General features: G+C 50.5%; 3 protein-coding genes across 3 annotated transcripts; 2 read left to right on the top strand and 1 right to left on the bottom strand.

The window, feature by feature from the left end:
• Positions 1–279: 279 nt before the first annotated feature.
• Positions 280–4,175, bottom strand: SEPMUDRAFT_149825 (Pet127-domain-containing protein). The gene has a single exon (XM_016905792.1). It carries the CDS (start codon positions 4,129–4,131, stop codon positions 436–438), a length of 3,696 nt encoding a protein of 1,231 aa, XP_016760151.1. The 5' UTR covers positions 4,132–4,175; the 3' UTR covers positions 280–435.
• Positions 4,176–7,121: 2,946 nt separating this feature from the next.
• SEPMUDRAFT_149824 (replication factor C subunit 3) lies at positions 7,122–8,831 on the top strand. Its single transcript, XM_016905791.1, has one exon. The coding sequence runs from the start codon at positions 7,186–7,188 to the stop codon at positions 8,383–8,385; it is 1,200 nt and encodes a 399-aa protein (XP_016760150.1). The 5' UTR covers positions 7,122–7,185; the 3' UTR covers positions 8,386–8,831.
• Positions 8,832–10,146: 1,315 nt separating this feature from the next.
• SEPMUDRAFT_87490 (Cloroperoxidase) lies at positions 10,147–11,417 on the top strand. Its single transcript, XM_016910444.1, has 4 exons — positions 10,147–10,325; positions 10,391–10,410; positions 10,473–11,088; positions 11,197–11,417. Exons 1-4 carry the CDS (start codon positions 10,159–10,161, stop codon positions 11,288–11,290), a joined length of 897 nt encoding a protein of 298 aa, XP_016760149.1. The 5' UTR covers positions 10,147–10,158; the 3' UTR covers positions 11,291–11,417.
• The last annotated feature ends 998 nt before the right edge of the window (positions 11,418–12,415 follow it).

The raw sequence follows: 12,415 nt of genomic DNA, 5'->3' as shown, positions 1-12,415 counted from the left end.
CAACGGATTCTGCGGAACCAAGGGTGTGAAAGTAAGCAGGAGTAGGACGGCGACGGGAAATGTGTGATTTTATCAGGCTCATGTAACACTACACAGGGCCAACGAAACACATATACACTCAGGGTCCTTGGAGGTTCGTATGCGGCTCAAATTCATGCTTGTTGTTGCCAGCGGTCCGGTCCGTGATGCATGCGATGAACCGGGGATGATGTAGTTCCACCTCAATGCTACATACCGTATCTCCTAAGCTATGTACATATATTTACCTGACCTTTTACCTCCTAGCTGTACAATGGTGTCGTGGAGTGGCGTGCGATACTCATCATCGAAGCCTCTAGACTGTCCCGTCTCACCTGCGCTCCGCGCTATGCAAAAATACATAATACACTGTACAGGAGTCATAGAAGTGATGGAACGAGCGAGCAACTTGCCCGCTTACTCCCTCTGCTCCCTCCTGTACATCCAACTCATATAATCCTCAACAGAAGATATGCTCTCCCGAACACTCGGCAGCGGATCATCGACCCTCACAATATCCTTGTCTTTCCCACTCTCTCGATCCGCCAGGTCTATCTTCTCTCTGAGCATGTCACCCTCTTTACTCAACCTCTCGAGAAACTGCAGATATCCATCCTGCTTTGCCACCTTTGGAGTAAGATTGCCCTCGCCATCAAGTCCCTCGCCCACCTCTCCCTCGTCTTCTTCAAACCAGAGTGCTTCCCTTCTGCGAGCTTTCATATCACTATACAAACTCCATATGTGGCTGGTGACGTCGTAGTCTTTGATCAGGTAATTGAGCTCCCATTGGTCGTCAGCCTTCAGATTCTTGGGTCGATCTTCCCCCGGGATGGCTCCGTTGACTTGGGACTGTACGATTACGGTGGCATAGAAGAGAGGCCTGAGCTCGCTTGTCTGAAGAGTTTTGACTTGTTCGAGAAACGGCTGGTCCGCTGGGGCGTCTGATGAAGAAAGACGTTGGCGAGCATAAGCGCCGGCATCGTCTTGGTCATTGCCAGTAGCTGCACTTTCATCAGAAGCAGCCTTCTCGCCTTCGCCTTCCGCTTTCTCCTTCGCATTCGTTGCTGAAGATGTCTCCTTGCCCATGACTGTACGTTCGTATTCGGCAGTCCTCTCCTTGTTCTTGTTCTGTATGCCATCAATCTCTTCTTCCGTCATCGGCTCTGCAAACATGTGCAGATGTGTGGGCGAATCATCATCACCGCGCGACTCTTGGGTCTCGAAATGTATTCGCAAAGACTGCTCGGGATACTGGGCTGTGGCCTTATTCAGCAAGTCGTTCATAATTCTCAAAGATGCCTTGAATTCTTGGTCGCCGAGACTGGGATCGGTCTGGCCGTGCAGCAGTTTGTCCATTTCCGAGATGGGGATATACTGAAACCCAAAGATGCGCTTGACGTTGTGGTATGCCACGAATATGCCATTCATGCGGCCCATTCGAGCTTGAAGCATGTACTTGAGCATTGTAGCTCGGGCCATGTCGTGGTATTCCTTTTCGTACGAGCACCACCTTCCATGATCACCATAGATCTCATATCCAGTCATCTTCTCATGATCTCTGGCCGACATTCGAATGCTCACCACGGCACGAGTCTTGAGATCGAAGGTGCCATTCCCGGGCAAGCGAGGATCATAAGCGTCAAGCTGGGATCGCATCAAGAAGTCACCCATCGTAGAGTATTGATAGCTTTCCGGAGCTGTGCGCTGCACTTCAGACACCTCTCGCGGGTCACTTTTGCGGTATTTCTCATATTCGTCTTTTGGCAAGGTCAAAAGCAACTCCATGGATTTTCCGAGTAGCATCAACACGTTAGGAGAATCGTATTCTTTGTCAGCATCGATAGCATAGGAACCATTTTTCCACCTCAAGAAAATGGCGCTAGGAGCTTTGGTGATTTTGGTGTACTGCGATCTGGTGTTTGGGCCGAAGTACCCATGTGACAACATGTTCAGGTTGAGCGGTCGCCAGTTGGAAATAAGATAGTGGAAATGTGCGAGAGAGCTTGTCATACTCGATGTGGACCCAACATAGCGAGTTCCCTCCTGCTTTGCAACCTCAGCAAGTGCAGTATCTTGAGAGGAGGTCTTATATTCCTTGAGTGAGTTGAAGTCGAATTGTTCCACAGGCATAATCTTCTGCAGGTAGGGATCAAAATTGTAGACCCGGGATGCTGCGTCCTGAAGCTGATAGATGCCAGGATTGAAAAGCACTCTATCCAAGCCATATTCTAGAAACGGAACAGGAGGCTGTGGAAGCTCAAGTTGCTTCACCTCCAAGTCGGTCAGCTGGACCGATTGCAGGTCTACTCGAGCCTGTTCCTCCACTTCGACTCCGACTTCACCCACCTCCGACACGGATTCTGGTTCCACGACCGGGTTTACTTCTTCCACGACCGGGTTTACTTCTTCCGCAGCTTGTTGCACTGCCGCTGGGGCTTCGACGTGGGCCTTCCTTTGAGGTACTTTTCTGAATACGGGCCTTGCGCGAGTAGCTTCTGACTTCGCGCCACCATTCATAGCATCCCTGAGCGACAACCCAGAGACTTGGTCAGCAAAACTATGTGCAGTCGTTCCGGCGAGCTCGCTCCGGTTATCGTGTTCCTCTGAACTGCTGAGATGAGGCGTCGGAGATTTACTCAACTCGCGAGTGGCATTGCGATCTCGCCTTGAGAGTCTTCTCCTTTTTGCCCGGCTCGGCGCCGTGTCCTGCGTTGCTGCGAGTGGCTGCAATTTTAGCTTTTCGGCTTCCAGTTGTTCCAATCTCAGCTGTGCGGGTTCAAGCTTCAATTTTTGAATCGGCCCAGATTCATGTGAATCAGTCCCTTGAGCCAGAGTACCGTTTTGGGGGGGTTCTGCCTTAGGGTCTGCCTGTGAATGCTCTGTAACTTCGCCCTCGGCGCGCGACGTTGTATTACGGGACTCTTCACTGAGCGGAGACCCCTTTGTGTACAGTTTCGTCAGACTCGATAAAGCTGCCTCATGGGCTTCTGGCGGCGGTGCTATGCCGGGCTCGGACGACTGAAAATTCGAGGGGCTTGCTGCGTCCGCAGACAGTGGATGGACGAGTTCAACGTTGTCTGAAACGTTATCCTCAGTCGTGCCAGCCGCTGATGCAACAGAAGTAGGTTTTGCTGTATAACTGTCATCAGGCTCTTTTTCCGTGAGAGGACTCGATCGGAGACCCTCCATAGGACCTTCGGGGGGCCCTCGCCACAGCTTCTTCAGGCTGTCCATGATTCCAAATGGTCTCTTGCTGACGGATGTCTCGATATGTTCCTTTGGCGTTGTTCGATCGGCTTTGGCGAGGGTGTCGAAGGTTGCCTTTGGCGGAGGACTGGAGGCTCGTTCCCGAGCAGCGCCTCCCCACGGCTTGCGCGACTGTGTCTCCTTGAGGCGATCCATCGAACCTATTGGCTGATCAAGAAGTACACGATTTTCGACCTGACCACCCAGCCCACTCTCGACTGGTGATGTCTTTGCCTTCCAAACTTTCGGTTTGCTTGTGCCTTCACCAGCTGCATCTGCAGTAGTTTTTCCAGGGGGCACTTCTAGCAAATCGACAGGCCGTGGCGGTGGCCCTCGAAAAGTAGGGAATGGCCTGAGGCCCGTGTCTTTGGGCGGCGCAGTGCTTTTCTCATGCTTCATGCGCCTTGCGTCCGCCTCAACCTTCAATTCGCTCAGCAGCTCGGAGACGAGAACATCGCTGCTAGGCTCGTCAGCCACTGGCTGTTTTCGTCGATCCCCATATTCTGCTTGTCCCGATCCCTCCTTGTAACTGGCAGATGGTGCAACACCAACTTCCGCAGACGTCGCCAAGGAGGTTGCTGGCAACTGGAGATCGCGTGCCCGTGATCTGTCTGAACGAGAGCTCGACCGTTTCCGGGCCTCTGGTCTATGTCGCCCGCCTTTCTGCTTGTGCTCCGAATATTCATCGCTGATTTCGTTCATGGTGTCGAACCACGAGTCGGCGGCGGCGGTGGGTGCGGAAGGCGACGATGTTGTCTGCTGCTGCTGGCTGTTCCACCGTCGCTGATGCGCATTCTGCCATTGCTGGCGACACGCGCGAGACACGTAGGCTTGCTTGCTCCATGTCTGCCGACTGTGGACCAGCATTGAAGACTTCTGCAGCGACCTGGTCTGGCCTGGCGTATATGAGCACGACGCGAGCGACAGGTAAAACCGAAAAATAAAAGGCAAGGTCAAGAATGTATTCGAGTGGAGCCCGTCCCTGGCAAACCATCATCGATGCCGCTGCCGTCAACCGTTGCCGCCAATACGGAGGCCCAAAGTGGCCAGCCGCTATACTTCACCCCCGGCTTTCTTTAGCTTTAACTTCCTACTACTTCTACCTTTCTACCTACTATACACTACTATATATACTCGCTATACGCTCGCCGCCTACCTACCTACCTATCTACCTACCTATTCCTATAGGCTACCTTATCTAAAATTAAGAAAAGAAGGATAAAAAGTAGAGAAGGAGAAGGAGGCCTAGAGAAAGGAGGCCTAGGAAGAAGAAGCCTAGGAAGAAGAGGAGTAGGAAGAAGAGGCCTAGAAAGAAGAGGAGTAGAAAGAAGAGGAGGTCTTAAAAGAAGAGGAAGCCTAGAGAAAAGAGGAGACCTAGGAAGAAGAGGAGGCCTAAAAAGAAGAGGAGGCCTAGAGAGAAGAGAAGGCCTAGAAAGAGAAGGCCTAGAAAGAAGAGATCTAGAGAGAAGAGGCTTAGAGAGAAGAAGAGGCCTAGGGAGAAGAGGAGGCCTAGAAAGAAGAGGCCTAGAAAGAAGAGGCTTAAAGAGAAAAGAAGGCCTAAAGAGAAAAGAAGGCCTAAGGAGAAGAGAAGGCCTAGAGAGAAGAGTAGGCCTAAAGAGAAGAAGTAGCCTAGAGAGAAGAGAAGGCCTAGAAAGAGAAGGCCTAAAAAGAAGAGAAAGCCTAGAAAGAAGAGAAAGCCTAGAGATAAGAGAAGGCCTAGAAAGAGGAGGCCTAGGAAGAAGAGGCCTAGGAAAAGGAGACCTAAGAAGAAGAGGAAGCCTAAGGAGAAGAGGAGGCCTAGGAAAAGGAGGCCTAGGAAGAAGAGGAGTAGGAAGAAGAGAAAGTTTAAAGAGTAGAGGAAGCCTAGAAAGAAGAAGCGGCCTAAAAAGAAGAAAAGGCCTAAAGAGAGGAGGCCTAAGGAGAAAGGAGGCCTAAGGAGAAGAAAAGGCCTAGAGAGAAGAAAAGGCCTAGAAAGAGAAGGCCTAGGAAGAAGAAGAGGCCTAGAAAGAAAAGGAAGCCTAGAAAGAAGAGGAAGCCTAGAAAGAGAAGGAAGCCTAAGGAGAAGAGGAGGCCTAGAAAGAAGAGGCCTAGGAAGAAGAGGCCTAGGAAGAAGAGGCCTAGGAAGAAGAAGGGGCCTAAAGAGAAGAGGAGGCCTAGGAAGAAGAGGTCTAGGAAAAGGAGGCTTAGGAAGAGGAGGCCTAGGGAGAAGAGGCCTAGGAAGAAGAAGCCTAGAAAGAAGAGGCCTAGGGAGAAGAGGAAGCCTAGGAAGAAGAGGCCTAGGAAGAAGAAATAGAGAGAAGAGACGAAAAAGACAAGAGAGATAAAAGACGAGAGACGAGAGATAGAAGAGACTTAGGGTTAGGCTTAAGGTTATAAAAGATAAGATAAAAGGAATAACGAGACTTTCTAACAAGACTTTATAATATAATTTTATAACAAGACTTCGTAATAAGAGGAACTAGAAGAAGAAAAATAATAAGAGGAATAAGAAGAGAAACGAGAAGAGGAATAAGAAGATATTCTACGAGCCTACCTAGTAGTAGTACGGAATTAGCTAATTTTCTATATATATTATATATATATCTATATTCTATCTCTCTCTATCTCTTCTTCCTAGGCCTCTTCTCCCTAGGCCTCCTCTTTTCTCTAAGCTTCTTCTCTCTAGGCTTCCTCTTCTTCGTAGGCCTCCTCTTCTTTCTAGGCCTCCTCTTTCTAGGCCTTCTCTTTCTAGGCCTCCTCTTCCTAGGCCTTCTCTTTCTAGGCCTCCTCTTCTTAGGCCTTTTCTTCCTAGGCCTCCTCTTCTCTCTAGGCTTCCTCTTCTTCCTAGGCCTCCTTTTCCTAGGCCTCTTCTTTCTAGGCTTCCTCTTCTTCCTAGGCCTCTTTTTTCTAGGCCTTCTCTTCTCTCTAGGCCTCTTTTTCCTAGATCTCCTCTTCTTAGGCCTTCTCTTCTCTCTAGGCTTCCTTTTCTTCCTAGGCCTCCTTTTCCTAGGCCTCTTCTTTCTAGGCCTTCTCTTCTTCCTAGGCCTTCTCTTTCTAGGCCTTTTCTTCTTCCTAGGCCTCTTCTTCCTAGGCCTCTTCTCTCTAGGCCTCCTTTTCCTAGGCCTCCTCTTTCTAGGCCTTCTCTTTCTAGGCTTCCTTTTCTCTCTAGGCCTCCTCTTCCTAGGCTTTCTCTTTCTTCCTAGGCCTCCTCTTCTTCTTAGGCCTCTTCTTCCTAGGCCTCTTCTCTCTAGGCCTCCTCTTCTCCCTAGGCCTTCTCTTCTTAGGCCTCCTCTTTCTAGGCCTTCTCTTTCTAGGCTTTCTCTTCTCTCTAGGCCTTCTCTTTTCTTTAGACCTCTTCTTTCTAGGCCTTTTCTTCCTAGGCTTCTTCTTCCTAGGCTTCTTCTTCCTAGGCCTCCTCTTCTCTCTAGGCCTTTTCTTCTTAGGCTTCCTTTTCTTCCTAGGCCTCTTCTTCTTTCTAGGCCTCCTCTTCTCTTTAGGCCTCTTCTCTCTAGGCTTCCTCTTCTTTCTAGGCCTTTTCTTCTCCTTAGGCCTCCTTTTCTCTTTAGGCCTTCTCTTCTTCCTAGGCTTTCTCTTCTTTTTATCTTTCTCTTCTAAACTATAGGTAAAGTAGCGATAGATACGGTAATAACGACGAGGTAAGTAGCGAGCGTATAGCGAGTATATATAGTAGTATATAGTAGGTAGAAAGGTAGAAGTAGTAGGAAGTTAAAGCTAGAAAGCCGGGGGTGAAGTGTGGCGGCTGGCCACTTTGGGCTTCCGTCCGCCAACCGCTGCCGCGGGATCCTTGAACGCGCTAGAAGAGACACGTCTGGGCGCGTCTCCCGATCTTCCTTTCCTGCTCACTTCGTTGGCGACATCTTTCACTCTCTCGGTCTCCCCCACAGAAGACGACAACGCCAACTGCATCTGGAACCAGGCATCATGTCGGACATTGAAGATGATATGGACATTGACGCGCCATCCCGAGCCAGCAACACCGACGACATCGTCTTCTCCTCCAACACCAACAGCAAAGGGAAACGCAGTGCCGCCAATCTGCCCGTCGAAGCCGAAGACACGCTGCCATGGGTGGAGAAATACAGGCCGAATGCGCTGGCCGATGTGTCGGGTCACCAGGACATTCTCGCTACCATCAACAAGTTCGTCGACTCGAATCGTCTCCCCCATCTGCTGCTCTATGGCCCTCCGGGGACGGGCAAGACCTCCACAGTGCTCGCCCTGGCACGCCGCATCTATGGCAACAAGAATATGCGTCAGATGGTGCTTGAGTTGAATGCGTCCGACGACAGAGGCATCGACGTTGTGCGAGAGCAGATCAAGACGTTTTCCTCCACTAAACAAATCTTCGCCGGTAGCTTCGACAAGACACGGCGCGACGATAGCAGCATTGCCCACTACAAGCTCATCATTCTCGATGAAGCAGATGCCATGACTAGTACCGCACAGATGGCTCTTCGTCGAATCATGGAAAAGTACACCGCCAACACCCGTTTCTGCATCATTGCCAATTACACCCACAAGCTTAGTCCAGCCCTCCTCTCGAGGTGCACACGGTTCCGCTTCTCTCCTCTCAAAGACGCCGACATCCGCCAGCTGATTGACAGGGTCATCACCGAGGAGAATGTCAACATCGAGCCGACTGCGGCCGATTCACTCGTCACTCTCAGCAAAGGAGACATGCGTCGTGCATTGAATGTGCTTCAAGCATGCCATGCTTCTTCAACACCATTACACATTCCAGGAGAGCCTGTGGTCGATGACAAGGCCATTCCACGTGACCTGATCACGCAAGAGACGATATACGATTGCATTGCTGCACCGCATCCAGCGGACATCCAGACAATCATGAAGACTCTGCTGAACACGCAAAACGTGGGGAGTTGCATGAACACTATCAATACTCTGAAGAAGGCAAAGGGGCTAGCATTGGCAGACATCCTGACTGCGCTAGGCGAGCAGTTGAATGAAGTGGAAGCTTCAGCACAGACACGAGTGACGTGGATGGAAGGACTGGCTGACATCGAGTACCGTCTCAGTGGTGGTGGCAGTGAAAGCATACAGACTGGAGGCTTGATTGGAATCGTGCGAACCGGTGTAGCGATCAAGGATGCGAGGGGTTGAAAGTGCGCAGTAAGAATTGTTACATACATAATACCTTGGCACTGGATCGGTAGACAGCGTGTCGAGTGATGCGACAACCATCAGGCACCAGCGGCGATGAACACCAAGCCTGAACACTAAGCCTGACAGCAAGCCTTGGTAAGTATCGTGAGCACGACTAGCCCGTATCTGACTGCCGTCCCTCAGACACATTCGAGCTGGGGTCCGTAAGCTCGCCACGGTAACGAACATAGCGAAGGCAAACGGCTATTCCAGATGATCAGGAGACTATTTGCCTGTGTGGAAGACAATGCACACAAAGGTTGCACGGCATCAATCATTCCAGCTCCAAGCACCCTCATGCTGCTCGGTCTAACCCATCAACGCATTCGGGGTGGAGCTTGCGGAGAATCGCATAGAAATTGCCAAGTTACCTTATGGAAAGGCTCTCGAAACCACTTTACTTCTTTCCCACCCGGTGTGCTACTTTCACTGTGTGCTCTCACACATATGTCACGTGTAAAGCTTAACATATTGACCCAGGTTCTGCTGCACTTTTGCACATAAGCCAGGTAGTCAAGTTGACCCTAGGAACTTGGCGCCGACTCCGCGTCTTTCAAGTTGCACTGCATCACTTGTCCCATACTCATGCTGCCGTCCCAAGAGCACACTTCGGAGAGTCACAGCCAAGTATGTACACGCCTGAGATGGGAGAGACGAGGCTCTTTTTGCATGGGCATCGCCTGAAGTCACGAGTGATAGAGTGGAGCAAGAGCACAAGCAAAGAGTTCAGCTTATATTCAAGAGAGATTTTCACGACCTATGTGAACATAATACCGCCGAGCATTGCAGCTTGCGTGGCGGTGAGTACATGTCGATTGGCATCACGGAGCATGGGTGACTGCGCATGGCTTCCGCTGAGCACGAAGTGAAAAGCACGACTTGAGATTCTGTTGCATCCCTGCGATAAACACCAAGTATTGATTTTTTTTATCATGCGGGCGCCCCAAGCAAATCCACGACGGCTCTGCGGAGGCACGCCATCCTCAGTCAATCCGGCCATGGCCGCTTGCTTATGGCTACATCTGAGCCTGATGAGCTGTACATATAATCGAAGACCAAACCAGCCCACCCAGAATGAACGGCGGGCCAGCAAGTGTGCGCTGAGATTATATTCTCGAACAGCAGGCGGGCGAGTCGGGCTGCTATCCAGCCACCTACCGGAATGAGCCTGGCGACTGTCAAGACGCAGCTTTTCCTCCATTCAACCACGGCAGCAGAGCCACTCATAGCTGTCGACAGTGTAGCAGAGACGCCCATACACCCCAAGCGACGGCTGTTCAGTCAAATTTGGGCCCGCTCTTGACTTCAATCTCAGACCCCAACTGAAGCCATCAATTGCACCGAAAATTGATATCCAAAAGAACCTCGCAGCGCCGATATGCCATCATGCCGAGGCATTCGATCAGCGCGGCCAGCCTCCGAGGATTTGAGAAGAAACTTCTTCATGCTTAACTCTATCTCCACATTGCACTAGATCCCCAGAATCACCATCGTTGAAAGAGGCAAAAGATCGTTGGCAAGTGTAAGGGCTCACGAATCAGAGCTCACGCAACGTAAACAGCACGCAACGCCACTTGGTCCTTTACCAATCAGGAAGGCGAAACACACATCGAGTGGCGTAGGGCTACTCCAGTATCAGTCTAGAACACAATTCGTGAAGGTAGGAGGTATATTCACCGCTTGATCCATCTTCTAGTATTGTGCGACACGATCACAATTCTCCTAGCAAGTATGTTGCGTGCTGTTATCATCCTGCCGGCACTGGTTGCAACAACTGCTGCACAACTGAACATCCCAGCCTTACTCTCGAGTCTTGGGCCTGCACCAGCCGATGATCCTCGCTTCACGAACTGGGTGGCTCCTGGGCCCAACGACGTGCGCTCGCCATGTCCGGGACTGTGAGTACAGGACGAGCCATAGGCTGACACGTTAGAAAACAAACAACTGATTATGTACTTTTCAGCAACGCCTTAGCAAATCATGGTATGTCGGCATCGCCAGACTTTACAGCCGTCATGATATAGAGCTAATCGATTTCGTCCCAGGCTTCATCCATCACGACGGACGTAACATGTCGCTCCCTCATCTCCTCAAGGGTCTTGCAGCTGGCTTGAACATGGGTGCAGACTTCACCGTCCTGATTGGAGGTCTCGGTCTCCTCTCATCCAAGGACATCGCCACTGGAGCCTTTGACCTCAACGACCTCGACCAACACAATTTTCCCATCGAACACGACGCCAGTCTCAGCCGCAAAGATGCGTACTTTGGGGATGACCACACCTTCTACGACCCCATCTGGCAACAAACCTTGTCCTTCTACAACGGAGATGACCAAACGTCGTTGCTACCAGCATCCAAGGCGATTGCCAACCGCACACGAGACTCCATGAACATCAACCCCACTTTTACCTACGGTTTCCGCGAGTTCATTCAGAGATATGGCGAAGTTTCAATCTACCTCCAAACGATGGGCGCAGACGATGCGACGGGTGTGACGCGTGTCGATTGGGTTCGGGAACTGTTCGAGCAAGAGAGGTTGCCATATGACTTGGGTTGGAGACCTCGTGCGCAACCTATCACCGTCGCCAGTTTAGGCCAGATGGTTTTTGAACTGTACACTATCAGTCCCTCGGCGGTGCCAGAAGGCAAGAAGGTTGCAGCGTAAGTTTTTCTGTTGTGTTTCTTTTGTTGTTATTGACTGTGTTCTTTCCTTTGTGTGTCTTGTTGAGGCTTCTTGGAGGGAGTTAGCTAACGTGCTTTTTCAAACAGGGATTCCTACAAGAACGTTTTTGAAGTCTTGATCGGAGGATCAAACGTGCTGAACAGCTTGACCAACGGATTGTCAAAGGCTGTTGGCTTGTAGAAAAATTTTCATTCCCTTTTGGCGCTCAGGGCAAGATTCAACACGCTTCCGTGTTCCGTGTTCATTTATTGCCCTACATTTATGTACATAAGGCAGGTATCTAGACAAGAGAATTATTGACTCAACCGCGTCCCACCATCTTCTGACTGACTTCTCTGAGGTCGTTCATGCAAGTGCTCTTGGCACTCGTCACTATCTCTCGCAGACCCGGTGCCTCAACGCTGTGACTGAAGTGGATTCAATTGTTGAAGATGTGTTGTTGAAGATGTGACAGGCATGGATGAAGATGCAGACTCAATATTGGGAAAGTCACTCGCGCAATTCGCCTAGAAGAGGCACGATCCCCGCACCATCTCAGTACTACTGTATTAGTGCTATCGAGGTTCCCGGCTCCACTTTCTTGCATTTCAACAGATCTCAAAGTTCAAACCGCGCGACAGCTTTTGCATAGAACGTTTTAGTGACGGAGTGTTTGTCAGATGAAGAAGTACCCATAGACTATGCTGTAAAGGGAAGGAGCGTCCGTCTTTTTTTTTATGAAAAGAGCTCTAGAGGCTGCGGCGGTATCGTGGCTTTACTTTGCTTGAACACCACAAGCCATGTCAGTACTCAACTTTGGTGTTGTGGCCTTGTTCGACAAAAGCCTGAGCACAGATAGATTATGGCTCGTTGTACTGAGTGGGCATGATGATCTGCCACATATCTCTCATACGTGCAGCTCCTAGTGGTGCTGGCTCACCGGACCACATGTGGGCTCTGTCTTGTCAGTGCTATATTTCCAAAGCTCCATTGATTTCTGACGGGTCCTGTGCAAATCTCACCACTTGACCAAAGTCCTTCTGGTCGCCGATTGGCAAAAGGGGAACGGAAATGGCAGCGTTCGGTGGCAAGAGCAGATCAGAATATCAGAGAGGAGCTTTCGTGATCTGCTATTCGACGTGCGGTTGCGCATGCCCATGCGAACTGGCAGTCTGCTGTTCGGCTCGCGACTGAGGCGGGGCGGTACGATATCGGTTGGTATCTCGTCAATCAGCTACTAGGCATCAAGTAGCAGTCGAGTTGTCCCTTCATATGCGATCGAAGTAGTCAACCAAATGGAGCACATACTTATTACCTCTCCTCATT

This window comes from Sphaerulina musiva (assembly GCF_000320565.1).
Source record: "Sphaerulina musiva SO2202 unplaced genomic scaffold SEPMUscaffold_6, whole genome shotgun sequence".
Taxonomy (NCBI): Eukaryota; Fungi; Ascomycota; class Dothideomycetes; order Mycosphaerellales; family Mycosphaerellaceae; genus Sphaerulina; species Sphaerulina musiva.
This window is presented reverse-complemented; position numbering and strand designations above follow the sequence as displayed.

Excerpts from the sequence above, each read along its gene's own strand:
- SEPMUDRAFT_149825 (XM_016905792.1), bottom strand. The coding sequence starts at position 4,131 with ATGCTGGTCCACAGTCGGCAGACATGGAGCAAGCAAGCCTACGTGTCT.
- SEPMUDRAFT_87490 (XM_016910444.1), top strand. The coding sequence starts at position 10,159 with ATGTTGCGTGCTGTTATCATCCTGCCGGCACTGGTTGCAACAACTGCT. Across the intron at positions 10,326-10,390 it reads CGCTCGCCATGTCCGGGACT|CAACGCCTTAGCAAATCATG; the intron begins GTGAGTACAGGA and ends TGTACTTTTCAG. Across the intron at positions 10,411-10,472 it reads CAACGCCTTAGCAAATCATG|GCTTCATCCATCACGACGGA; the intron begins GTATGTCGGCAT and ends ATTTCGTCCCAG.
- SEPMUDRAFT_149824 (XM_016905791.1), top strand. The coding sequence starts at position 7,186 with ATGTCGGACATTGAAGATGATATGGACATTGACGCGCCATCCCGAGCC.